Source organism: Bactrocera tryoni, chromosome 2, assembly GCF_016617805.1.
Source record: "Bactrocera tryoni isolate S06 chromosome 2, CSIRO_BtryS06_freeze2, whole genome shotgun sequence".
Taxonomy (NCBI): Eukaryota; Metazoa; Arthropoda; class Insecta; order Diptera; family Tephritidae; genus Bactrocera; species Bactrocera tryoni.
The window spans coordinates 45,259,911-45,287,590 of record NC_052500.1 but is presented as its reverse complement, the minus strand read 5'-3'; the positions used below and the strand labels follow the sequence as shown (position 1 = coordinate 45,287,590).

At 33.6% G+C, this 27,680-nt stretch overlaps 1 protein-coding gene across 1 annotated transcript; it reads left to right on the top strand.

Moving 5' to 3' along the window:
• On the top strand, nt 1-27,314 carry LOC120769306 (neurogenic protein big brain). The gene is made up of 5 exons (XM_040096239.1): nt 1-667; nt 3,397-3,563; nt 4,329-4,455; nt 24,331-24,538; nt 25,192-27,314. The coding sequence occupies exons 1-5, from the start codon at nt 480-482 to the stop codon at nt 26,611-26,613; spliced, it is 2,112 nt and encodes a 703-aa protein (XP_039952173.1). The 5' UTR covers nt 1-479; the 3' UTR covers nt 26,614-27,314.
• Nucleotides 27,315-27,680: the final 366 nt, after the last annotated feature.

The following is a 27,680-nucleotide window of genomic DNA, read 5'->3' as shown; positions in this document are numbered from 1 at the left end:
TAATGTTTGTAGTAACGCGGCAGTGGTTCAGTGCAGTTGTGCTATCTGTGTATCCTTAATATAAATTGTGCTGCAGTGGAAGTCGTTTACTTAACGGATAAGAATATAATGCCGTGAAGAAACAAAGTGAAATAATAACACCATATAAATGCCTTCTATTTTGATAATTCAATTTCTTCATTTTCAACTTTGTGTCTCTTATTGATATAAGAAACTAGCAGTGAAAGTGGGCTACAGCAAAAAGATCAATTGAAATCAATTCGATTCAATTTGCACATATAAACCTTAATGCGCACAGTTCTCACAACGCATATGAACATACATACTAACAAATGAGTGCATTTATGTACAAAATTAAACTATAATATTGTGCACGAGCAACTTTTTTACTGTTGGCAGAATATTCGAAATAAATGAATAGTACATATTGTTTGTTTCAAAATTTATATAAAACAGTTTTTTTCAAATAAGCTTTCACAATGACTGATGAAAGTTTACACACAATACCGCTTGAGCACAACATTGACTATCACATTATGTCACTTTTCGAACGATTGGAAGCGATGCGAAAAGACACGCATGGTAATGCGATCAACAACCGGCTCTCAAGCACCCTGCAACCGAAACGCAATATGCAGAGAGAAATACGGACTTTGGAATTCTGGAGGTACGTTTTATATAAAAACAAAGAACAGCAAATTAAATTGCAGATTTCGCACTTAGTACAATAAATACATAAATCTCGATGGCTTTAAAAGCAGGTACATATGTTTGTATGTATATAACATACATATGTATGTATGTACATATATCACTTGATTGTTTGATATATTAGGCGTAATTATTAAAGGTCTTATTTATATAATATTTTCTATTTAATTAAATTTCTATTTATTTAAATTTTTTTAAAAACAAAAATATAATTTAACAAAAAACAGCAATTTAAGTTACATTTGGGCATGCTAAAATCTAACACTATTTAATTTTCTTCGGCTACATACATATTTATGTACATACATATGTACTTATGTAGGTATATAAGTAGATAAGATATTTGAGACTTAGACGATTTTTTCTAGAAATTGTTTTATAGTTATTAACAAGAGCAAGTTGTTTGTGATACTATTGAAGATGTTTAAAGAGTCGGCCAAAATATAAATACTTATGTCGATAAGTCTCACATATCCATATACATACATATATGTTTATACAAATGCATGTACATTGATATGAATGTACATGTGTGAGTGTATTTGCTTAACTGACCGACTTGTTACTGAGCCTTCACTTATAGCAGAGTTGAATGTCACTATCATTTGCAGCTGTTGCACCCAATTTTCCAGCAAAAATACCATTCAGCAGGAGCGAAGCGAAGCCGAACATATTTTTGTTTACTTTGTCGTAGTTGTTGGTGTAATCGTTTTTTCGCACTAAAGACTTGAACCCGTTAAGACTTCTTGTGGGGCGAGCATTTTGATACTGACAACAACAAAAAAAGTACTGATTCACCAACTCTGTTTGAAGCAGCTGCATCTTTGTATTTACTTAACATAAGCACATGTGCGTATACGAGAATGTGTGCACTTAAGCGGACACACTTACTGGCATACCTAAATAAAAGCGTTGAGCGTCGCGTTAACGCCGACGCGGCATCTTTAAATAAAGCGCCAACTTGACATCAATTCTCATTTAAATTCTAAGATTAGTACAAAAGAAATGAAATGCAAAACGAATTCATTTTTGCGTGTCAAAAAAAAATACTCCTTAACTCGTTATCAAAATCGTATTTTTCAACCCTCACCGTTGCCGCCGCGTTTATTGAGGTATGCTACATACCAAATCTATGGGCATGAGGAACTGAAATCCAGATGACTACGTCTGTTCGTCAGTGCAAGCTATAACTCGAGAAAAACTGCCATTGCCATGCCCGCAAAAAGCCATTAATCGAAACCTGAGTTTTGAAAATATTAAAAAGGTGGAAAAGTCTCCATCTTTTGATGAGTTTAATGTATGTATGTATATATCGTCACATGAAATGCAAAACAACGTATCATCAAAAAATGCGAAATTGAGTGTCCTATTGATTACGCTTCACTACTTCAAATTACATACATAATATTACATATGTTCAACATTTTCAGGGTCTACGCTCATATATAAACCAGTTTTAACCAATATTAAAATTTTTTTTCATTCATGTTCCATTTTATTTCGTGTTTTAGTCATGCGTTATTTTGTATTTCAGGTGACGATATGTACATAAGTATGTATGTATGTACATATCTTCCAAAACAATAGAGCTATATCACCCAAATTTAAAATGGCAAATAATTATATCCCTTTGTAAAAATAAGCGAAATCGAATTGTAGCCCACTCCCCAATAACTAAATGCCTCAGAGACATTAAAAAAGGCCGGTGTCAAATTTTGACAATGGGAAAGGCACATCTCGGGATCTACTTGATGGATATCAACCAAATTCGGTGCATAGTATTCTTCTAATATTCCTATATTACAATGAAAAATTGGATTGGATTCTTTCACATTCCAGTATACAAATAAAGGACCAATTAATACTTAAGGCTAAAACTTTGCATGAATAATGCGTTTGAAGTCTGCCATCTTATGACCAAAAATTGAACAGAAACTGTTCAAGCCTCTAGGTACTAAATATGTGGGCCCCTATAGTTGACTTTTTATCGAAAATATCGTTCATTGTGTGAGATGTGTACATACATACATACATATATGTATAAAAAATTCAAATTTGGAGAGAATGTTTTCCTGAAAATTAGATAGCGGATTTTACTAATAGGTAACTATGTATCTTTGAGTGAAACTTGGCATACCTTAAATAACCAATAAAATAATAAAATTTTCGAACATCCGGCTGACTTTACTCTATTCATATGTATGTATGTATGTAGATTGATGAGGTGCCTTATTGAAACCCAGAGAGCATTATTTAGCATGTGGCATGTTAATAGTATGTGGTATTGGCTTACTAATAAATACATAAAATCGATTGATGATGATTTAGTACATTTTTCACTTTGGTTTTAATCATTAATCGAAAAATTAAGTCGAATTGTTTCGCAAAATTTTCCAATATTGCCATCACCTGAAGGTATTTAGACGGCTGTGAAGATGTCAAGTTACAAGAGTATAAAATGTTCGGTTACAAAGGTTTTTATTTATTGTACAATACCTAATGTGTGTAATACATTTTTAATAAAGTTGATTTTATATTGAATCATACATACATACATATGTACATATCTAGACGTTTATGTTTATGCAGATAAGTATCAATAACTGCAGTTTTTTTTTCATTGTTTAAGCAAATTTGTTTGAAATTGTCTTTAACATGAGCTTATTGTTCATTTCCCCTTTACAGATCGATCATCAGTGAATGTCTGGCATCATTTTTCTACGTTTTTATCGTTTGTGGGGCGGCAGCCGGTGCGGGGGTAGGTGCCAGCGTTTCATCGGTGCTGCTGGCAACCGCTTTGGCTTCTGGATTGGCAATGGCAGCATTAACTCAGTGCTTTATTCACATATCAGGTATGTATGTGGTAGACCAATAATATTACTCATATTATTCACACTAAACTACTTAAGTATATTAAATAAGTGATATGTCATTTTGCATCTGTATCCGATTGTAAGGGAGTAAGATTGTATATGGTTTGTAACTGTAGTGTTTTTCGAAAATGTATTTTCCACAAATAGATAAAATACTCTTTAGACTATTTTCAGACTTTGCTTTGGTACAGTTTTGAGTCTATGCAATTGCCTACTGTACTCCGAAACTGAATTTCAAGTACATTATTCTCTTGTGACGCAAAATTGTTTTGGCCAGTTGACATTTGTTTGTTAGATGTAAAATATGTATATTATACACAAATTTGTTAAAATCATATCGAATTTTATAGCATTCATTTTGCACTAATAAATGGTTTTCCGTGTTTTCGCAAGTTTAATACAAGGATTCCATAAATTATTTGAGCGATTTTAACAAAATTTGGCTGAGCTAATGAATCGGGGAAAACCACGCCCAACGCCTATTTCTAATAATTATATATACATACATTATTAATATTTAATTTATAAGTATATTACATTCGCGATTAAATCTTTTAAATGAAAAAAGCTTAACATTACAAGAGTATCGGCTACATCTGAACCAGCACTTCCTTATTATATTTATTTATTTCCTAAATATCTACAATTTCTTACATATCCAATCATAAATAACTCGAATCATCACACATATGTACATATGTACATCGTTTTTATGTTCTTTAAATTATATTTAATCATTAACAGGTGCCCATATAAATCCTGCCGTTACGTTGGCAGCATGCATCATACGCGCCATATCACCAATTCGTGCTGCCATGTATATAACGGCACAATGTGGTGGCGGCATTGCAGGAGCAGCATTGCTTTATGGGTAAGTAGAGCATGTTTTCAAATATAAATGAGACCAAAGTAAAGTGTAAATGGCCAAAAAGGCATAAAAGTTGAAGTTCGCTAACAGCAAAAGTGCAATAACACACTTAGCCACAGAGCATGAAATGTTCACATGAGTACTATGTGACAAAACGAATTTAACCCAGTAAGGAAGGGCTAAGTTGGGGTATAACCGAACATTTCATACTTTTGCAACTTGCCAGGATTAAAGAGGGGGGTAATACTTTCAGATACATAAGGCTTGTTAGTTATTTGGGGTCTAGGGCAAGTTTTCATCCGGTATAATTCAATTTTATTAAAATAACTCCCATATTGGCCGATAAATGTGGTATAAACCTCGCTGGAAGTTCGAAAATCTTTATATTAGGTACATGGGGGCTAAGGGAAGCATTAATACGATTCAACCCATTTTTGATACACAGAAATACTATTATCAGGAAAGGATTTCCTACAAATTTGAATTATATGTTTCACACATTGGCCGATATTTTCGGTAAAATGTCAACTATAGGCTCTGGGGTCTACATATTCGGTGTACAATTTTTGGTTATAAGATGGCATACTTCAATGTTATTTGCGTAAAGTTTATCGCGTTATATTAATTGCTAGGCGTGCGATTTCACTTATTTTCAGACTGTAACTTGGAAGGTTAGTAGAATATCGCCTACCGAATTTGGTTGAAATCGGTTGGGCGGGTCTCGAAATACATAGGTGTTTTTACCTAAAAGTGAGTCGTGATCCCATAACACGTAATATCACTTTTCTAGTAGTTTTCAATAGATGGAAAAACAATATAATATATACGGTAAAAGCAACTCATATTCAAATGAAATTTGATTTTTGTTTGTAACTTTGTTATATCTAATAGCAGAAGCTTTAAATCATGTACCAACATATGTATGAATATATAAAAAAAAGTAAGACTCTAATCTAGGTATTGGAGCAAAGAAAAACAAAAAAGTGAAAATACATTGTATTTTTTGCTGACGCTTTTACAAAACAATACAAATTTTAGAGAGAGCTTCTCGACGTTTTTGTTTTTCTAAATTGTTCGTTCAAGACCTTGTATATTATGTACAAGGTCTGTCGAAAAAAACAGAACTTTTTAAATATAACTGTTTCGGGTGGCGCCAAATTTTGGTGGGTATATGAAATAAAAGTTTGATCTCTTGTTGACATTTCGTAAAAATTTTAAGACAATTGGATAACTACAATCGATCAAAAAGTGACAGCAGCTTTAGGTCATCGGTCGTAAAATGCATTTTGAACAAAGAGCAAATATTAAATTTTGTTTTAAACTTGGGAAAACGTTTACTGAAACATTTCAAATTATTAAAAAAGTTTATGGTGATCAGTGCCTATCCCGTAGTAATGTGCATGAGTGATTTAAGCGATTCCAAGAAGGTCGTGAGGACCTCTGTGACGATCAGAAGAAGCCGAAAAAAAGTCGTCTTCAGAAGTCAAAAAGAAAGACAATGCTGATTTGGTTTTACGATTCCGAGGGTATTGTACACCTGGCCAAACGATTAATGCTGTGTTTTACCTTGGTGTTATGAAGCGTATTTTATCACGCATTCGTCGTGCTCGACCACAATAGCGTGAGGCAGGGTCCTGGCGCCTGTTGCACGATAATGCGCCGTATCATCGGTCGACTGATTTTTTGACAAAAAACTCCATATTAACCATTAATCACTCACCCTACTCACCTGGTCTGGCACCCTGTGATTTTTACCTATTTGGAAAACTTCATTTGCCCATGAAAGGACAGTGGTTTCAGGACATTTCAGCTATCCAAAAGGCCACGACCGATATTCTCAAGAGCATTCCGAAAAATGACCTTAAACACTCATTTGAAATGTTAATTGACCGGGCTAAACGCTGTATAGAAGCACAAGGAAACTACTTTGAATAAAAAAATATAACTTTTGAAAAATATTAATTTTTTGTTGTTTTTTTTAACAGTCCTGTTTCTTTTGCGACAGACCTTGTATATCTCGATGACCTGTGTAAAATTTCATTACAATCGATTGAGTAGTTCACGAACAAATATTTTTGGTTTTTGGAAGCCGTGAAACCCATGTAACTGCTAATTGAGTCAAACATGCATAAATACACATATAAAAATGCATGTCCATAGAATATTTGTTCACATAAACAACATATCATTGCATGGTTAGTCTGTAAAAACTTCTTTTGTTTAAAATTTATATCAAAATACAACAATTTTTTCCTCATGAAAGCCCACATGACTATGTGGTGGATCTAATTACGATCTGAGAGATAGAATGAATACTTTGATAGAACTTTGGGTAGATTGCGAAAGTGTGGTACATAGCGCTTCGATCATTTTAATGAGAAATGGTGGATCAATTATGTTAACGTCATTAAAGATCCATAATTACACTGCAACAATTTTGCTGCTTTTTAAAAACATTTGGCTAAAAGTTTACTTTTATTTACAATTAGTTGATCGTTTTCCGATATACAACAGTTTTATGATGTTATCATAATGCTTGTAAAATTTTGTTGGTTCACTACTTTATAAAGAAATAAATAGATTCTGCCTATAAATAGCCTATAATAAAGTATAAACAGGATACACATATGTATGTATGTAGATGTGTTAGTGATCTCAGGTATGTACCATATTTTCCCCCTGAAATCTGAAATTATTTTCTGTGTTCATGTTACCTACCTGTTTAATAGTTATCTGATATTTACTTTGCACGAAACGTATCCTTTTAAATGAGAATGTGCTACGCATGCACATATTGACATCCTGTTTGCCTATTTGAAATTCCAACACATTTTTCTATTACAAAAACGCATCTGCATGGAATTATGTATGTATGTATGTACCTATATACATACAATCATAGAGAAACGTGTATCCGAAAGAAAACATCTGCTTCAGAGATTTAACTGCAGCGAACAAGTTGCTGAGGTTTTTCACCCTCTACCGATCGATGCTATAAAACTGGAAAGAGAAAAGAAAATATAATGGACAATGGTGATAGTTTTCTAAAGACCCTATGTATTTATTCACGTACGCACATACATATGTACATACATATAAACACAGAGTGATGCCGATAGGTACAGTATTTCCTACATTGTCATAGCTGATGATCGTTGGGCATACTAATTTCAAGGATAAATCTCTGGAAAGGCACATCAACCGTAGACTTTCAAATATATAAGCATACATATGTATGTTAAGATGTAAAAGTATGCATACTTATGTGCGTACATGTGGCATTTCCATTCGCGTAGGTGTGCGATCGATACACTCGAATCGATGTGCGGTACTCTTGCAGGGATAACAGGGTTTTTTTTTTTTTATAAAATTCCGCTTGGTAACGAACACGTGTTTGAAATTTCGTAAAATCTGCGAAATTTTTAACGTTTTGGACATTTTTTTGTAAAAATTTATCTTCGCTCTTTATACATATGTATGTAGTATGTATGGAGGGCTGCTTACACTTTAAGGCATTGTTGTTACTGGAGAGATGTCTATGTACGTACATATGTATGTATGTATGGTATTGTGGTGCTACGCGATGGTATCGAATGTATAGTATGTTCAACATCTGTTTCATTTTGAGTTGTGCATTAAAAAATCATGTTTCAAAAACATATACACACTTAGACCAACACAGCGTGTTTTTTTGTTGTTATTCACAACAGCACACTTCGGTGTGCGTCTTTCCTTTTTAAGAGACACGTTCTATCAAAGAACACACTTTGCGCGTTCATCTTCAGCAGCTGCAATTGGGGGCCTTTGTCTTTTTTGCGTTTGCGTCTGCGCGTTAACTCTTAAAGACGGCGGATTAATGATTCGTAAGCATGTGGCAAACCCAAGTGGACGCGAAAAGGAATTACTCAAATTATTGGCCTACATACATACATACTTATGTATATTATATAAAAATGTATGTGGAGACTCTGCACATGTCTCACTAGATTCCTTATTTTTTGGTGTAGCCTGCTGTCCGTAAAAATAAATGTCTTAAATATTACAATACACACAAAGGTAAAATACACAAGGAAATGGTAAAATCGTTTTATTTGAGAACCGTAATAAAACATATCGATGCTTCGGTTTCGTGGAAAAGTTGTGTAAAATGTACATATGTAAGTATGTACATGTAGGGGTATTCAGACCGAACTTGTTAATCTGGTAATTCGTTAGTAGGTACTTTGTTAAAACACTTAACTGTGAACATACTTTTTGCTCTACCTCAATAGTGGGTGTAAATTTTGTTCCAAAACAGCTGATTACATTTTATTAAATACTTACTTTTGAAAAATTTATCAAAAGCAATTTTGTAGTGGACAACATTGAGGCAACAACGCAAACCAAACAGTGGAGTTATGTTACCAAGTAAGGAAAAAACTATGCTGCTGCCAGTCTGATACAACGGTAATCTGTTAATTTTACAAAAACAAAACTCATGTAAATAACAACCGAGTAACGACTAAGGAATTAACAAAGCTGGTCTGAATACACTTTATATAAATAAGTAGATACATATCTACTTAGGCAAATATCTATAAAAATTCTTATCGACAGTGTGAAAATCATCCCTTCATCGAGTTACAACTCCACCCTTTCTCCATATAATGGGTTTTGTTAAAAACTACTAAAAGCACGCTAAATCAATAGATAAATTCGTCAGAGACAAAGTGGCACACGAGAGCCTTATAGGAGTTGGTGTCAAAATTGAAAAATGAGCGTGGTACCGCCCATATATAGGTGAAAATCCATATGACGGACCCACTCGATCGATTCCAACCAAATTTGGAAGGTAGCATTAAATTGACATTCCTAATAGATAAATTATCTAACTTCCGGTTGACTATACCTAACCATAATAACGTGTTTTCTCTAATAACAATATATATTTGTGCTGAAAAAGAATTAAATCTTGTGAAAACTTGCCCTATCCCCCACATAACTAATATTATATCAGTTTTTAAACAATCGGTTGACTTTAGTCGTTATACTTGTATGTACTATATTGGTGACGGTGTATGGTATTTTTCTGTTAATAATATGTGATATGTTTATAAAATTAAACAAGTAAGGATATAAGTATATGCATAAATACATATGTATATGCATATATTTCAGAATTAAATAACACACTAAATGCTAATTTTATACATATGTATGTACGTCAAGTTGTTCCGAAATTTTTAAGTGACCTTCTTGTAAAGTTGCAAATATATACGCATTATTTTTGAAAGTAAAAGGAATCTGCGAAAATAATACGATTGGAACAAATAAACCACATATTCGTTTCAACTTAAAAAAATGTATGGTCTTTGTACACGTCCGGGAGCTTTAGGTTGTATCCATATACGTTTCGATTGATTGCTTTTAAATGACAAATTAATTTTTTTAATAAAAAATGAAATAATTAACGAATAGTCCTATTGACTGTTTTTTAACAAAACAAAAGTATCTACGCACAAACATATGTATGTATGTATTTATGTATGTTATGGATTGATGAGTGGGTAAGTTAATGAAATTAAAATGCGTGTCGTGACCCCTCATTTCCGATATATGTATGTATGTACAAATTTGTAAAATTAGCGTGGCTTATTTCTCATATATTTTTTAACGTTTTCTTGCATAATATATTCGTATGCATCCAAGCGGAGATTGCTTAGCGGCAATAGATGAAGAAGAATGCACAAATTTACTTTGAAAACGTGCACATCGTGATGGCATGACATTGAAGTGCTGAACACATAGAGCGCGACAGATTGCAAGCGACATCTGTCAAATATTAAAATACACACATTCTAATGGACACAGTTATTTAGACAGCTGCACGACTTCACGACTGCAGGCCGACAGTTGTCGCTCTCGCTAACTTTAAAATATTCTTATATATGCCAACGACAGTAGAGTTGACAGTAGAGAGGAGTGATGCCACTAATACATACATATGTAAAATGTAAAATTCTTCAAAGCTCTAACAAACCTGACGTTATTTTTACAAATAAAAGCATAAAATAGCTCTGTTATATCATTTGTAATAACAATTGATACTTAAAAACAAATAAATTTACCTATTTTCTTATTTTTTGCATGAAAAATTTCGCTTTGAACAAAATAATACAATTTCATTGAAATAAAAGTTATTAGTATGGCCACAACGAAATTATGTACATGCAAAATGGACAGCTGTGTTGTCTTGTCTGCCGGCCATTGTTATGTCGCTGTCTTCGTACAAATGTTCATGTAGAAGGATTCACGACACCATGTACAGTTCACTGTCGTGTCGCGTTCTATATGTTCAGCACTTGATGCGGCACTCCAATGGGCAGCTGCAAATGTCTGGTCACCTAAACCCCGCAGTGGAAGTATCATGGTCACAAGATATGAAAATTGTGTTTACTAACTTACGTGAAATTGAAATGGAAATTAAACGGGTGATACGTACATTTATAAGAGTATGTATATAGCTGTTCCTGCTTGCTATGCATGCGAACGTACATACATACTTATGTATCATTTGATTTGATTTTTTATTGATAAGGTTACGGACTGCAACTTATTCGAAAGGGACTAGTTCAACATTAGCCTTGCATCAGTGCGACTTACGGTAAGGAAGAGGCAATGTCCCGAATGAGTGTAAATAAAAAATACTACTTACCCCAACAACAACAGTGAAAATCAAAAAGTCAGCAAATGTACAATACATTCGCGTTAACCATAAAAGTGGAGCTGATATGTTATATTTTTAATGCCTTCTGTAGCCATCCTTTGTCGTAAGCAGATGTGAATTCGAAATCTAAAGCAGCGGACAGTGTTAAAAGCAAACCATACAATTGAGTGAGGAAACCGAATTTTGGTTTTTTAAAAATACCACCTGCTCCTGAAAGTCATCTTAATATGTACATACATATATATGTATGTATGTATACACAACTGAAAGTTGTTCGTACCCTCTTAAACACTTAAAATTATATGCGTGCATGTCTGTGACATATACATATATATACATATGTATGTATATATTTGTGTGCTTGATTTTATATGCGAATACCAAATAAGTTGGTGTATACAGTATATAAATGAGCAATGCTCAAAAATGAATGCGATGCGTGCAAAGATGAGCCGAAGATATAAGGTATGTTAGTACTTCCTTCGGTACAAAAGGGAAATTACGTGAAACCACAAAATGTTAACCTCGGCTGTACCGAAAAATTGGTATACAAGAGAGTCAAGTGAATTCGGCGATACGTTTTAGTTACTTTGAAAAATGTTATGGATTTAGATGAAATCCAAATTAAATATATATTTTTATATATATAATATACATATATTTTTACTTATTTCAAATCTATTTTTGACTTACCCATATAGAGGTTGATTAATTAAACTCATAACATCATAACATTTGTAAAAACGGTAATAATAATAATAGTAATATATGATATTAGAGTTTTTGAAAACATATATACAGTGGTGGTCAAAACATTTTCAAGCAAAATCAAATATTTGTTTCTACCATTTTTTTTGTTGTTAAAGTAATTTTAGTGATCTTTGTTTTTCTCGGTAATCGCATTTCACATAATGAATGGAACTTTATGCGTTTTTATTTTACGAAGAGTTTGCATTTAGTTTTTCGCGTTTCTAGAATTAACATATTTTTTCGTATTTTGTGACCTTTGTAATATTTTCGGTTGAAAATGGGAGGTAATATATACAGTTCTGGCTTTAAAGAAAAAATAAGAAAAGATTTTAAAAATGCACTTTCGCAAAAATAAATATCGTTAAAATATTCCATACATAAATGAACGATTTGCCGTATTATTCGGACTTGAGAACATCCACACAGTTCACAGAGGAGGTAAGCCTCGTGCTACAATCGTAAAAGAAGACCGGCAAATAAAAAAATTTCTTTACAAAATACCCGAAAGTAGTTCGAAGAGAAGCTAAAACCGAAATTCACCTCGACATCAGTCTGCTCACTACCAAAAGACGGGCTTTGAAGTTTGGTCTGCGTAGTTACAGACAAATGATAAAATCATTTGTGCCACATTTAAATTGGACGAAAACGAAGTCGAATTGGAACTTAATTTTATGGTCAGATGAATCAAAATTCAACCCCCAAGGCTCAGACAGCAAAACTTATGTTCCGCTTCCGCGAGGTGAAAAATATAACCTAAGGTACGCAACTGCCACAGTAAAACAAGGAGGGAGTAATATTATGGTGTAATCGTATAACTGACATGATGAGAGCTGTAAATTATAGGGACATTTTAACTAATTTTATGCTGCCGTCTGCCGATTGGGAAATGTCACTTGTATCGACCTTAGACACACGTCTAGGCTCGTATAAATACAGTGATATGGCCAGCACAGTCTCCCGATCTCAACCCGATTGAGAATATGTGGATGATGGTTAAACGCAAAGTAGGCAGTGGTGATGAAGGTCAGGAATGGTGATGAACTTTTCGCCAGATTGGAAACGGAATGGAGAGCGATCTCTTACAGTTACATTGAAAGTCTAGTTGCTTCAAAGCTTAGAAGATGTGCTGAAGTTATTAAAAATAATATCTATGCAACTAAATATTGAAACAATTTTGGAATATTTTTATAATACTTAAAAGTTACAAATGTTTTGAACACATAAGTTTTGACTTTGGTTTATTTAATGCCTTTTTACCACTATAAGCAAATGAATGTTTCTGTTTTTATGCATACTTTCCGCCGTCCGACAAATGCACACGCGAGATGCATTGGGCAATTGCTTCCCTAAGGCAGAATATCAAAGAAATCGTATCCAAAAAATTTTCGCGTGATGTTTAAATATATAACTATAAACCGTAAAAATTTCGCTTTAATCAATTATTTCTTTCCCTCCAAAAAAAAAAAATCAAACCTCTAAAGCGGCTCCCCCCTCTAATATCCGCATTTTTTTTTCCAAAACTTGAAATTAAGACATTTCGTATTTTATTCTTATGTTTTCTCCTATAGAAATAAAGATAAAACAATTCGTAACAATAAAATAACTCGATTTCTTAACTTACATTTGAAATCTGTGTGCGACTATCTTCTTGCTTCGTTTCTGACAGCAAAACCGATAAAATTGGTTTCTGTGCCACCCAAAACCGAAACAAATTCTGTTTCGAATATCAAACCAATAATGTCTGATTTCATAACACCTACTGCTTTTTTTGATCGGTTTCAATTCTGATTCCGACAACTATCAGATTCCACAACACCCCTGAATACTTTATCAAATGTTAAAAAAAAGGTTTTTAAATAAAATAGTCATTATGGTTGCAAATGTTTTGACCACCATTGAATATGTATACATCCAAATTTTCCATGTGAAATATATTTATATGTACTTTAATAGGTACATACATACCTATGTATGTAAATTATCAAACTATTAACTTTTGATCTTTTAAACTACCACTACATTAATTGTTACATGCACATCCTGTGTCATTGTTATCGAACAATTTAACAGTCCGAAGTCCAAATGATCTTTAAATAATTTCTTAGATATACTTATAAAACACCCCTCTCATGATCGACAAACACTCATCCCACCAATTTATACAATTGAATTTTAGTTCAATAAAAAATGCATTAAAGGTTTTACGCTTTTTATGCATAACCATTCGCAGACATTCTGTTTTTTTGTTGCTTTGATTGTTACCACTTCAACCATAAAACCGACTACCGAGTGTGGTCTTCACAATTAATCAAAATAAACCAGTGATGTGTCTTGTGTTGCTGTTTGTACTTCCTCTATCACAAAGCTTGCTATCAGGGCAAACATATATCCGTATGGATTGTTAGTGCATATGTACGTACGTCTGTATGTGTGCATATGTAAAATCACAAACTCACCCTAAAATGTTTACACATACTTATGTGCCTTTTCATATTTATCTCATCGAAAATTGCAACATTAGCTTAAGTGTCCAGCTAGATATTATGTGACTATATGTATGTATGCGTGTAAATACTAATTTTTGACCAGAATTCCCTATTTGTACTCATGATCAATATTCATAAAATACAGCACTTATGCTGCAACCCTGCGCTATTATGTCTTCTTGAGCGTGCGCGATAGTGTCTCGATTTTTTCTTAATGGAGAAATTATTTTTCTCGCGTTAAAAAACGTTGCCGTAACCCTTCATTTTTGTTTTCTATAAACTACTATAATTGATTTTAAGTCTTAATGTTTAAAAATACAAGAAATACAAGTAATAAAGGGCTACGTTCGGGTGCGACTGAACATTTTATAATCTTGCAACTTCATTATAAGGCATACGGTTTTTTAGAAAAACGAAAATATATTACATTATCCGTGCGGTTCTGTACCGTGATACTGTCTCAAATCTCTAAATTTGAGATTTTGAGTTAGAGACAATTTTTGAGACTTGAGACGATTTTGCTATTCCGTAAGTGACAGTCACAAAATCTATTACATTTCAATATTCAGAGATGCTTTTAAACTTGAATGAAAATAAATATGTCGATAAAAAATATTAAATTTTCTATAACACAGTCAAAAAACATAATTATCAATAAAAGTAAAAATATATGTTAACTTTGTTTCATAATATTTACGAAATTTATGTAAAATTGATTTATTTTTAACCTTTTCGTGTTTGAGTTGCTTACAAAATAAAAAATAACTACAATCGATTAATATCTGTGATGATCTCTATTCAGTATATTCAAAATGGCAGACAAGAGTTCTTTTTGGTTTTGTGACCTGCTAATTACCAGGTCTCAAGTTTGAGTCAATATTTTGAGACTAACGCTAGAGACTGTTTAGTGAATAGTAACTAGTCACAAATTGAGATTTTACCTCAAAATGTCTCAAATAGAGACTAGAGACTGGTTACAGAATCCCGCTATATATGTAGTATATGGGAGTTGGTAATATCGAACAGATTTTTTCTATGAACTATTATCATGTCACAAACTAAACCAATGTTCCCAGGGTTTCACTAAGTTACCGCACATACAATCACTAATCGAATGTTCGAAAATACTGATAATAGTACGTATATGTGGGCTAAGTTAAGTTCTCGCTCAATTGTATTTATTTTAGGCACAAAGATATACTGAGATAACTCAAATATTGGTTGATATGTCCAGTATAAAGACACCTGGAAGTTCGAAAATCTTTATAATATAGTAGATGCATGTATATGGGGCTCAGGTAAGTATTGACCCGCTTCAACACATTTTTGATACACAGAATTACTATTGTCAAGAACGATTCTCTCTGAATTTCAATTGCATAACTCCCTCATTGATTGGTATTTTCGATCAAAAGTCAATTATAGATACTGGGGTCCATATATTTGGTAGCAAGGGCCTTGAACAGTTTTACTTGAATTGGGCAATTTTTGGTGATAAGCTGGTATCCTTTAAATTATACCACCTTATGTGAAAATTTATTTCGTTAATAATTACTTCTTGCTTTGTGTACAGGAAGGCGAAAGAATCAAATGGAATTTAATATTATGTTATATGGGAAGTAGGCGTGGCTGTAGTCCGATCTCGCCCATCGTCCAATTTTCACACCGGCTCCCATAAAGCCTTCTCACACCATCTATGAGGTAATATTTAAAGTCTCTGGTGTAATCAGTTATTGAATTATTGCGCTTATAGTATTTTTAAAACATACCATTATATGGGGTTTTAGTTTTATGTATATAATAAGTGATAAGAGCTGAATTAAAGTCAATCGCCTTGAGAAGTTCACAGTTAATTATTAGTTAACCGGCATTTAGAGTAAACAACACAAATGCCATTATTTCACTGAAGGAAAGTTACATCTAGAACAAGAGAGGGCGGGAGTAAGACTTAGCGGGCAAAAATCATATGCTTAAAGAGTAAAATCCTTTTAAAGTGAACTACATTTTCAAGCTTTTAGCCAGCTACCATGTGACGCATACCCTTTAGCGGTGAATTCGTTTATTAAGAAAACTTACCTACCATGCGCATCCATCTTGTTTCTATCTTCTAACCCCTAACTTGAGTACTTCTCGTCGTGTGAGACCACTTTATTCCGCATTTCTGTGTTTACAAATAAACCATTCAAACGATGTTTTGTTTACTCGCCAAGCAACACATTAACGTAGGCGTACTTACTATATTCCTGTGTTTTGTTATATCGTTGTTTAGAGTGTTTTACGTTAACAGGTTGCGTAACTTTAGCTACCTCAGGGATTTTCGTAACTAACGTTTACAAATCTAAATGAGTTTTTTAGCACCTACTAAACGATAATTAGAAAACGTGAAGTAGAAGAGAAGTAGCTCAAAAGTAAAGTGGACCACACTAATGTACATATGTATGTATGTTAAATAGAACTGACACTAAAAGTCTTAAAAATTTATGCTACAAATGAATTTTCGCTACAATTTGACCGGCCCTATTGTAAAAATATACATACATACATACATATGTATGTATTGAAAGGATTGTTGACATCTGGAATGATCCCCACTTTATAACATTTTTCGCTTTCCAAACCTTCATATCCAAAAAATTATATAATTCATTAAGCATTTCCTAGAAGCCTCAATATTCACTTAACAACAACAAATGATACACAGTTATGATATTGTTGCAGGAGCATAACAAGCGAAGAGTAAGCAGTGAAAATGTCATAAATTATGCAGAATGAATCCAAAACTTTCAGTATTCAAATAAATGAAGTAGAATACATGCATACATACATATGTGCAAAAGTTACATACTTTCAGGTTTTTACACATCGTTTAATTGACGCCTTACTTCTAAAAAATGTTAACATTTGCTATGTAATAATTATTTTTTCTGCAACCCCTATATGTACAAGTATACATACTTACGTACATATATACATAACTATGCGTGTATTATGTGGTTGGTACATCATTCTGAAGGCGTATATTTAATTTCATGTTGTTCCAATTTAGGACTGTTTGTATATATGTTTGCATATATACATACATATGTATGTATTTGAAAGCATGTGAGATACATATATTAAATTTTTTTGTTTTAAATCCATAAATTACATTGTAAATTGTGATAATGATTACAGAGTCGTACATATTTTTTTTTGTTGCCCTGGATATCTTAGCAAATTTTGATGTTTTCAAGTTTTCAGATTATGACTTTATCCATGAAAATATTAGATGTGATCAATATAACGGCTTGCTAGTAATACAGATTTAGTTTTCCAGTCATGATCCTTATTCTCAGGTTCCATTTTGAAAATATGCGAAAAGTGTTAAGGTTTTAAGGTCAACATATTTTACTCAAAGGAAATTTAGCTTTCGTTCTAAAAGTAATTTGTATGGACTACTCTGAAACAACCATGCCGTCAAATACCCAGATATCGGTACAGTTTGCGGACAGATGTGAATAAGAGGGTGATACATCTACATAAAAGTTATTTTATCCAAATTAATTCTGTGATTTAATACGTGATTAAATTAGTAATGATAAAACAATTTATCAAAGCGTTGGATGTGGAAGGATATTGTTTTAGTGACATTTGCAGAAAACTCCCTAATATAGAATGGAAAAGCTGAACGATGGTCCTCAAATATGGCAAAAAGATACAGATTATATCAAGGTTATAAATGTTCCGGAAAATGAAGTGTGGAAAAAATTTCCGTTGAAAATTTCCAAACCTCTAAGTGCAAATTATGAAGAAATTGGACAAAATATGCTAACATACTTTATGATTTTAAAAGCAAATACTCTTATATGTATCAAGTTAAATACTATACATATATGTACCATATTCGACTTCATTTGGATGTATAATTATAATGAAAAACAGAGAGAGCTGTTTCACTAGGATCTAAAAATGATGGTAGAAAGATATTAAGGCTGTTTATTTACCGCTGATCCTTAAAATTAAATTGTTAACTATAAAATTATAAAGGATCTTAAAAGAGCTCTTAAAATACGTTTAATAAAGATATTATACCATGTTTGTTTACGACTTTGGTCTCTCTGTTTACTTCAATGCATTCTAATTTTTTTAAAGCTAAACTGTTGGTATACCATACATAAGTATGTATGTATATATGTTATTTTGTTTCAAGTTTTCTGTTTCTGTTCTATCAGAAAATCTTAAAAAACTATTGATAGTTTCATGAACTGTGGGTAGAAATGTATCCAAACCCGATGTTATGTCCATATGAAAATATAATACCTTCCACATGTGCATTTCTTATAGCTTTAAAGGGTTAAAAAATATTTGTAGTATGTACATACATACATATATCTTTAAATTTGATCGGTTAGTTTGTATGGCAGCTACTTGCTATAGTGATTCGATCTGATTAGTATATTCGGACACTGTATATTTGCATTTCACATACCTTATTGCCAAAAGTTCGTAAAGAAAACGGAAACTTATCTACATGTGTACATACATATGTACTTACATAGTGTAATGTAAAATAAAAAGCCGTGTTATTGAGTAGTGAATATGAATGAACATACTTAAGATACAAAAGTCTGTGCATACATATACACATAAAATAATGATGCAGATATTGCTGCTATGCAAATATTTACCCATCGACTAAAGGTGCATGAATAGTTATGACCTACAAGAAATTTTTCATGAATGTTTTTGGGATAAGTCTGAGTTTTACTAAAGAAGTTTCTTGTATTTACATATGTACATATGTATGTATGTGTACAAATTACACATTTACATAAAATACGTAAGAGGGCATTTATGAATGAAATTTAAATTTCCTTAGTCTTTGTAGTATCTAGAGAGCTCGTATATTTACATGTGAACCAAAATATTATTATAATATGTGTACCGTCGCTTTCAGATATGTATGTATGTATGTATATCAGTTTTATAATTGGTTATTGCACTATTCCGTTTTTCGGCAGATAGAAATTATTTTCAAACTGGCACATTCATGTGCACATAGCCCGCACGTACAAACATTTGTATATAGTATGTACTTCGTAAGTCATTAAAACTTTTACTGATAAAGTTTTCGAGTGTGTGTTTTTGTACCACAATATCCCTAAATTAAATGGTGGTCCAATGCTAGTTTTTCGTTCGCAAAATGATACAAAAGCGTTTATATTTTTTATTAAATGCATTAATTTAAGGGATATAATTGACAAATAACAATTCACAATTTGATTTGTATGCATATAGTGCAGCTAATATACTATTTTCAGTGAGGTTTGTTTAAGTTTTAAGCCGATTCCGAACGACCATAAAATTATCTTGCGAACATATCACTTAACCTCACTAATCATGTTGAATAAAGTCACAAAAACTGCTCTTTGAATGAACTTTGAGTTTAACAGTGCATTTCTGTTATAGACAACCTTATTCAATAACCCATTTGAGATTAGCTACAAATGAAGCATCTCTGTAAGTTTATACTTCGCATATACATAAGTATGTAAGTAAATAACTATGAATACACTTTCTTCATTCATTTTCGACATTGCCATCAACAATTGAGTAAACTTTGCTGCTGTTTTTCTATTTCCTCCCAATCTGTTAAGAACCAGCCAACTTAAGATAATAAACACTTGCCACTGAGTGAGCGTGCATCGAATAGGATGAGTGCGCCCTGGCAGTTTGTGAAATGCTCTTGACAATACCATAACCACAAAGAAAGAAGGTTTTACAGCTTTCACCCCTTAGGTGGTTGCTTTATGTGAAGTCTTCCCTACTAAAACAACATGTTGGGTTTTTACTTACTTGTATATGTTTATGCAACTTCACTTTAGCTTATATTTTTGCACACTTTTTTGCACTCTTTGTTGCATTCAATTGAACGCGTGTGTGCGCATGGTTTAGGAAAACTTTCATGACCTGCCAAAAAGCAACATAGGAAAACATTATCAAATGTAAAAATATACATATGTATGTACATAACAGGATAATTCTTATTTGGTATGCCAGCGTGCGATAGCATCGTTTTCACACATACAGGTATATACATATACTATACACAGGCATAATTCACACCCAATGTGACTAACAATGTGACCGCAAGAATTGTAAGGAAGCGAAGGATTCGAAGTGCTGCATTTTGAAAAGGGATCGCACTCGAAGACCAACTCCAATTGCAAATACAACAAATTACTAAAACTTTTTGATAAAAATCATTGAAAACACCATTATTATAAGCGACCTAAAACCACGAAAGGATTGAAGTGTTGCTTTTACAACACAAATTGCAGATTTCTAGGTCAATGTTTTTCATAGCATTATTCCATTATGTTTTTGTGGCTCTACTTTTTTACTAATTGGGATATGTAGTTATAAAATGTGTGGTTAGGACAACTTGTTATATGTATAAGTGCATATACACTTAGTGTGTATGTACTTAAAATCGTTTTTTTTCGGCATGGCGTTTACACCACTACCTTTTGCTTACTTAGTCTGTGTTCACACACGGACTCTTTTGTCCCCCAAACCGTTTTTTTGTAGGCCAAGGGACCGTATCGCTACTGTTCGGGAGACATGATTTGCTTGTTCATTTCAAATTTCCTTCCATAATTGCAATTCCGCCATAAAATATTTGATTGCGTTTCTAACTTGAACGAAAACAATTATTTTAAATACAACGAAATTTTGATTTTTTTTCAACTCTTAACCCTCAAATGTTAGTGATTGACAAAACAAAACCCCTCCCTCAAACCAGACGCTGTAGCTTAACTCTAAGGGGCCGCTATTTTTTTTTAGGTTCCCATTCATTTAACATAGGAAATTTGGTTTTTTCATTCAAACTAAAATTTCACCAATTAATTTTCGTTTCTCAAAAATACATATTACATATTCAGAAAGTTGACTTTTCAAGCTTTAAAAATTCACTCATTATTTCCGTCCTGCTATATGGTGAAGAGGCATGGACGATGACAACATTTGATGAGTCGACGTAACGAGTTTTCGAGAGAAAGAATCTGCGAAAGATTTATGGTCCTTTGCGCGTTGGCTACGGGGAATATCGCATTTGATGGAACGATGAGCTGTTTGAGATATACGACGACATTGACATAGTTCAGCGAATTAAAAGACAGCGGCTACGCTGGCTACGTCATGTCGTACGTATGGTTGAAAACACTTCAGCTCTGAAAGTATTCGACCAAGTACCCGCCGGGGGAACGGAGGAAGAGGAAGACCTCCACTCTGTTGGAAAGACCAGGTTTAAAAGAACCTGGCTTCGCTTGGAATCTCGAATTGGCGCCACGTTGCGAAAAGAAGAAACGACTAGCGCGCTGTTGTTAACTCGGCTATAATCGCGTAAACGGTGTCTACGCCAGTAAAGAAGAAAAAACTCTAAAACCTCACAGTACTTACCAATTATTACTTTTCAAATTATTTCATTTCCCTCTCTAAACGCGTTTATGCCGAAATCTATATATAGAGATCTCGTTTCTTAATTAGGCGTTCTTAATACTTGGATGTGAAATTAATTATATCGATCTAAAATGATACGAATGTTTGAAATTTATATGCTATGAATCACTTTTTAAGGTGATAAAGTAGTCTTTGTTGTTCTAAAAACAGTATTCGAATTGTGTTCAGTTCGGGAAATGAAAGAAAAATGTGATTTATTTTTGACTCCCAGAGAAAATTGATTCAGAAAGTAAAGTCTGCTCTATTTCAACCTACAGATCATAGCAGTAAATATGTATGAAAGCTTAGGTTATATACATATGTAAGGTTTATTCTTGTATATCATATGATGACCATCCGCATGTACAAATAGTGAAAGTATTCATGACTTAACGAATTCACAGAGAATCTTACACTCATACACATTGCAAACTTTTGCTATGCCTGGAAGTTCAAAAGGCATGGTGCTGATGAATTCGACGAAGATAAGTTTGCACTATAATTAGCGTACACTTGATACCTTGTCAAAAAAAGAAACAACAACAACAAAAATAGCATAGTGTTCGGTAAAAAATTATAATTAACCAATACAGCTAGAACTTGAGCTTCTCAAAGTAATACCGAAAATCAAAAATGTGAAAAATTAACAAAAAAAAAAATCATAAAAAATAAAAATGAAATTTAAGAATCAATCTTTTATGGGAGAACAACTGCACAGCTTTTACCTTTTGAAACGTTTCCGCACCATCCTTGCAATATTTGTGGTTGTGTTGCGTTTTGTGTTCTTTGGCTTGCTTGAGCTTCATTCGCAGCTTTCTTGCTATCAACAATCTGGACAGACACCTAAAAAGTTCTCAGACCTCTGTTGTAAATCTGCTTGACCGTGAGAAAAATATCAACGATGTGTCGTAGGTCGCCAGAGCCAGCGGACAGCGTGGGGCTCAGTAACGATTACCTTGTGATCTTCTGTTTTTGCATTAAAATGGTTCAGCTTAAATTTATATACATATTTACATACTTCTTGTTTGTGTGTGCCACACTTTATGCGGACACATTTTTGAGGGTATTCTTGTATTTACGAACGTAACATATGAGTATATTTGGTTATTTTATATTTTTAGATAGGTAAATGATTTTTGAGACACTTATTCAACAAATTTTCTCACAAATTCAAATAGGGACAACATTTTTTTAAAAACGTCCATATTCTTACTAATATTAAAACTTAATAAAATTTGGTGTTAATAATTAAAAACCTTTAAAATTAAGGATGATGGCTGAGATGCTGATCGGATAAAACATAACAACAAAGAAACTAGTGAGCTTATTAGGAAACACTGACGCTGCATAAATGATGAAAATAATAATCCTTCTCCAATATTTTTTACCAACATATCATTATTATTGTTTATTGCAAGTTTTGTTAACCTAACGGTTGTTTGTATCACCTAAACCTAATCGAGATAGATATACGGTGCTGAAATCCGAATGACTGTCTGTTTGTCCGTCCGTCTGTACCGTCCGTGCAAGCGATAGCTTGAGAAAAAATTGATTGAATTGTAATTGAATTGACTGTATTGCTAATTATTATCATACATATCTCCCAAACCACTGCAGCCAAATCAACCAAATTTTGTATCCCTTTCGACAGTGTGAAAATTAAAGAAATCGGAAAATATTCGTCATAAACATTAAATTTTAAGATAGTACGGTGTTAAAATTGGATGATGGGCGTGACCTTCTTTTACCTTTTGGTGAAATCATATACATACATATCTCCAGAGCGACTCCAATGATTTCAACCAAATTCGGTACATTAGATTACAAAGACATTCCTGTATTACAGTGTAAAAGTTGGTAAAATCGAGCACAACCACGCCTACTTTTCTTATAACTTCATTTTAAATTCTATCTGATTCCATCACTTTCCAGTGCACAAATTAATTACCAGTAAATGTATCGGAATAGATCTTTGCACGAATAGAACGTTTAAGGTGTGTCAGCTTATGACAAAAAATTTTCATAATCGGACTACAACTGTTCAAGCACCCTTTCAAAGTTTCAAAACTCTTCAAACACAACTTTTATCCTAATGTAATATTTCAATGATGACACGATACTTGAAATGTTTTTCCTGAAATTGATCGCAACAAGCGCAGTCTGATGGAATAAATATAAAACATTTCTAGATCAACAACAATTTATAAGTTTAAAATTACTTAAATTTAAAATTAAATTGATATTTTAATTTAAAAATTGTGATTCTAAACCATTTTCGAATCCATCTGGTTATACACAACAAATTCCATTAAAATCGATCCTGCCGTTTAGGAGGAGTTCCGTGACATACATATGTATGTATATTTACTGGCAAATACTAAGATTTAGTTTTAATAACAATATTTCGTTAAAGCACAATTCTAAGTTAATTCTATTTTCATTTCCTTCTACTTTTAGTGTTACCGTGCCTGGTTATCAGGGAAATCTACAAGCAGCAATATCTCACAGCGCGTCATTGGCCGCCTGGGAACGATTTGGAGTGGAATTTAGTCTGACTTTTGTCGTTGTACTCACATATTTCGTTTCAACCGACTCCATGAAGCGTTTTATGGGCAACTCGGCCATTACAGTGGGGTCTGCGTATAGTGCGTGTAGTTTTGTTTCTGTAAGTGGATTTTATATGCCCAGTAGTACTATATACATAGATATAACGAGGTATACAAACATTTGACAATTTATGGCTTGGGTCATTGCGATTTCTTAAAAAGAGTTTCGAAAACTATTAATTTTACAGTCCAAAGTTAAAAATCAAATTCGCTGTTCCACAACGATAATAAAAATATCTGTGATAATTGCGGCATCTTTGGAATTTACTCTTAAATTAAAGTAGCAATGAAACCCGATTAGCTCTACGTACCCATGAACAGACTTGGTTTATGCTCGTATTTAGGTATGTACATTTACTCGTCCGTATGTTTGTGTATGTGGTAAGTATGTTGAGGACATTGGAGGAAGCACCTGCGTTTCGGAATTTTTAATGCGAATGCAGTCGATACAAAGAAGAGGTAGAAAATAAATGACTATTAAGAAATCTTGATAGTTCACGTCAATGTATATACTCATATAAGTGTTATTATATATTATACACACATGCATACATACATATGCGTATAAATATAAGTATATATATATAGTATATATAAGTATATAGAGAGAGAGAGAATATACTTATGTACGTCTTCATTTGTGTTATTTGTAGTATGAAAAAATTTACCTATGGAAAGCTTCTAATCACATTTGTATCCTTTGTTTTTGCAGATGCCTTATTTGAATCCAGCTCGTTCGCTAGGCCCGTCTTTTGTACTTAATAAATGGGATAATCATTGGGTCTATTGGTTTGGGCCACTTGTCGGCGGCATTGCATCCGGCTTGCTATTCGAATATGTATTCAGTACACGCCGAAACTCACGTACACACAAACCAAATGCTGATAACGAGTCTTCCTCTATACATTCCGAAGATGAACTCAACTACGATTTAGACGTTGAAAAACCACATATGCCTGCTAAATACCCTCAGAGTACATATCCACGTGGACAAGCAAGCACAAAAACGGCGGTCGCAAGTAATACTGGCACTATTCCAGGTGGAGTTAACTATTGTCAGAATTTGTACACGGCACCTCCCCTTAATAAATTTGATCAGCCAGAACCACTATATGGTGGCACACGTTCCCTATATTGCCGCTCTCCCACACTCACACGTACAAATCTGAACCGTTCACAGTCTGTATACACCAAGAGTAACACAGCTATTAATCGGGAGATTGTACCTCGTCCGGGCCCGTTAGTACCAGCACAAAGCTTGTACGGTATGCGTATGACACAGCCACAAACCCAGGCTCAGTCATCACATTTACAAAATCAGAATGTACAAAATCAATTGCAGCAACGTTCAGAGAGCATATACGGTATAAGGGGATCAACAAGGCAATCCCAACAGCAGCAGCAGCAACAGCAACAGCATCAACAACAGCAACATCAACAATCTCATCAGCAACAGTCACAACAACAGCACCAACATCATCAGCAACAACAACAACATCATCAACAACAACAACAGCAACATCAACAGCAACACCAACAGCACCATCAACCAGCACAACAATCACAACTTCACCAACCCCAACCCACAAATCAAGATGGTCAACAGGGCTTTCAGCCTGTATATGGTACACGTCATAACCCCAATCCACTCGATGGTAATCTTAAATACGATCGTCGGCCTGAGTCGGCGTACGGCATGGCCCTACATCGGAACCGTGGCCAATCGGCACAATCGGATGACAGTTCCTATGGATCATATCATGGCTCAGCAGTAACCCCACCAGCACGTAATCCGAATTCTGGCGAAGCGATTCTCATGTATGCTCCACCGCCACCGATGCCATCGAGTCATTCCCAAGTCGTTGCGCCACCACCCATTCGTACGCAATCGGAGCGCAAAGTAACAGCACCAATTGTCGTGTCTCAGCCACCGCAAATAACAACTGGTGTAGTTACATATACTGCGAGTTCCGGTCAAGGTATGCCACCACCTCAACAGACATCGCAACAACAACCTCAGCAGCAACCACCACCCCAGCAACAGCAACAATCGCAACAACAACAAATCCTCATTCAGCAACACCAATCTTCCCAACAACAACATTATGGAGTATTACCAATGCGGACCAATTGAAATAGGCGCTTGAGCGTTGGCAACGCCAAGAGTTATCAAATTGGAAGTGTATAGGGTAAATGCTCGAGACTTATACATATGTAAATAATGATTACGACAAGAATTTAACGTTAATTTTTTCGGTTTAGGCTGTGACAATTGTTACAAAAACAAATTGGACTATGCCGTCATATTGTGACGAATTTCTTTTGAGTTGAGAAGAGAACAGAACAGCATGTAAATTGTAAGCAAAAACGTAAGCACTTTGATTAATTCGTGAAATATGCTTAATTTATCAGTTTATCGTGAAAAAGTTTAAGGTAAAAAAGAATTTGCGATTTTATTTTTTATATACATATGTATGTACATACATATGTATGCATTGAATAATTTTATTCGGACCTTTTGTACATTATTGAGCACACTTTTGACAATATATGTAGATAAAAAAAAGATCACATTATTTTTCCGTAACGTTATTCTATTCATTACAGTAAATTTTGTTTAACTATAACCTAATAAATTAAGTATATTTCTCGAATTAACAAAAGCGTTTTCATTTTTGTTTACAATTTATATTCTGTTGCATCTTCTTCTCGACTTAAAGGATTACATACATACATACATACATAAGTACGTCACAAGATGGCGGTTGACATAATCTTGTATTCTTGTATGTATAAAAATTCGCAATACTTGTATATGTGTGTATGTATCAGAGAACTGCAACGAGTAATAAATTTTCGTTTATACTTAAGTACTGATCCGTTACTCTGTCTGATTCTGTCAGTTCAGTTCATGTACAGGAAGCGCACTGTTTGTCTTCAAATCAGCGATAGAGAACAACTTTGAATCACTAGCGATCAGCTTATACCTGATTTGTTTATGACCGTTCGTATCAGCAGAAAATACCCGAAGTGATGCAAACTCATGCTTCAATAATTGAAATGATCGACAAAGTTCGGTTTGTATATCATCCCCTAAACACTGATTTACTAGTGCACTTTTGTTCTATTTCAAATACATATGCTTGTATATACATGTATGTATGTATATACATATGTACATATATTATATGTCTAATGGAA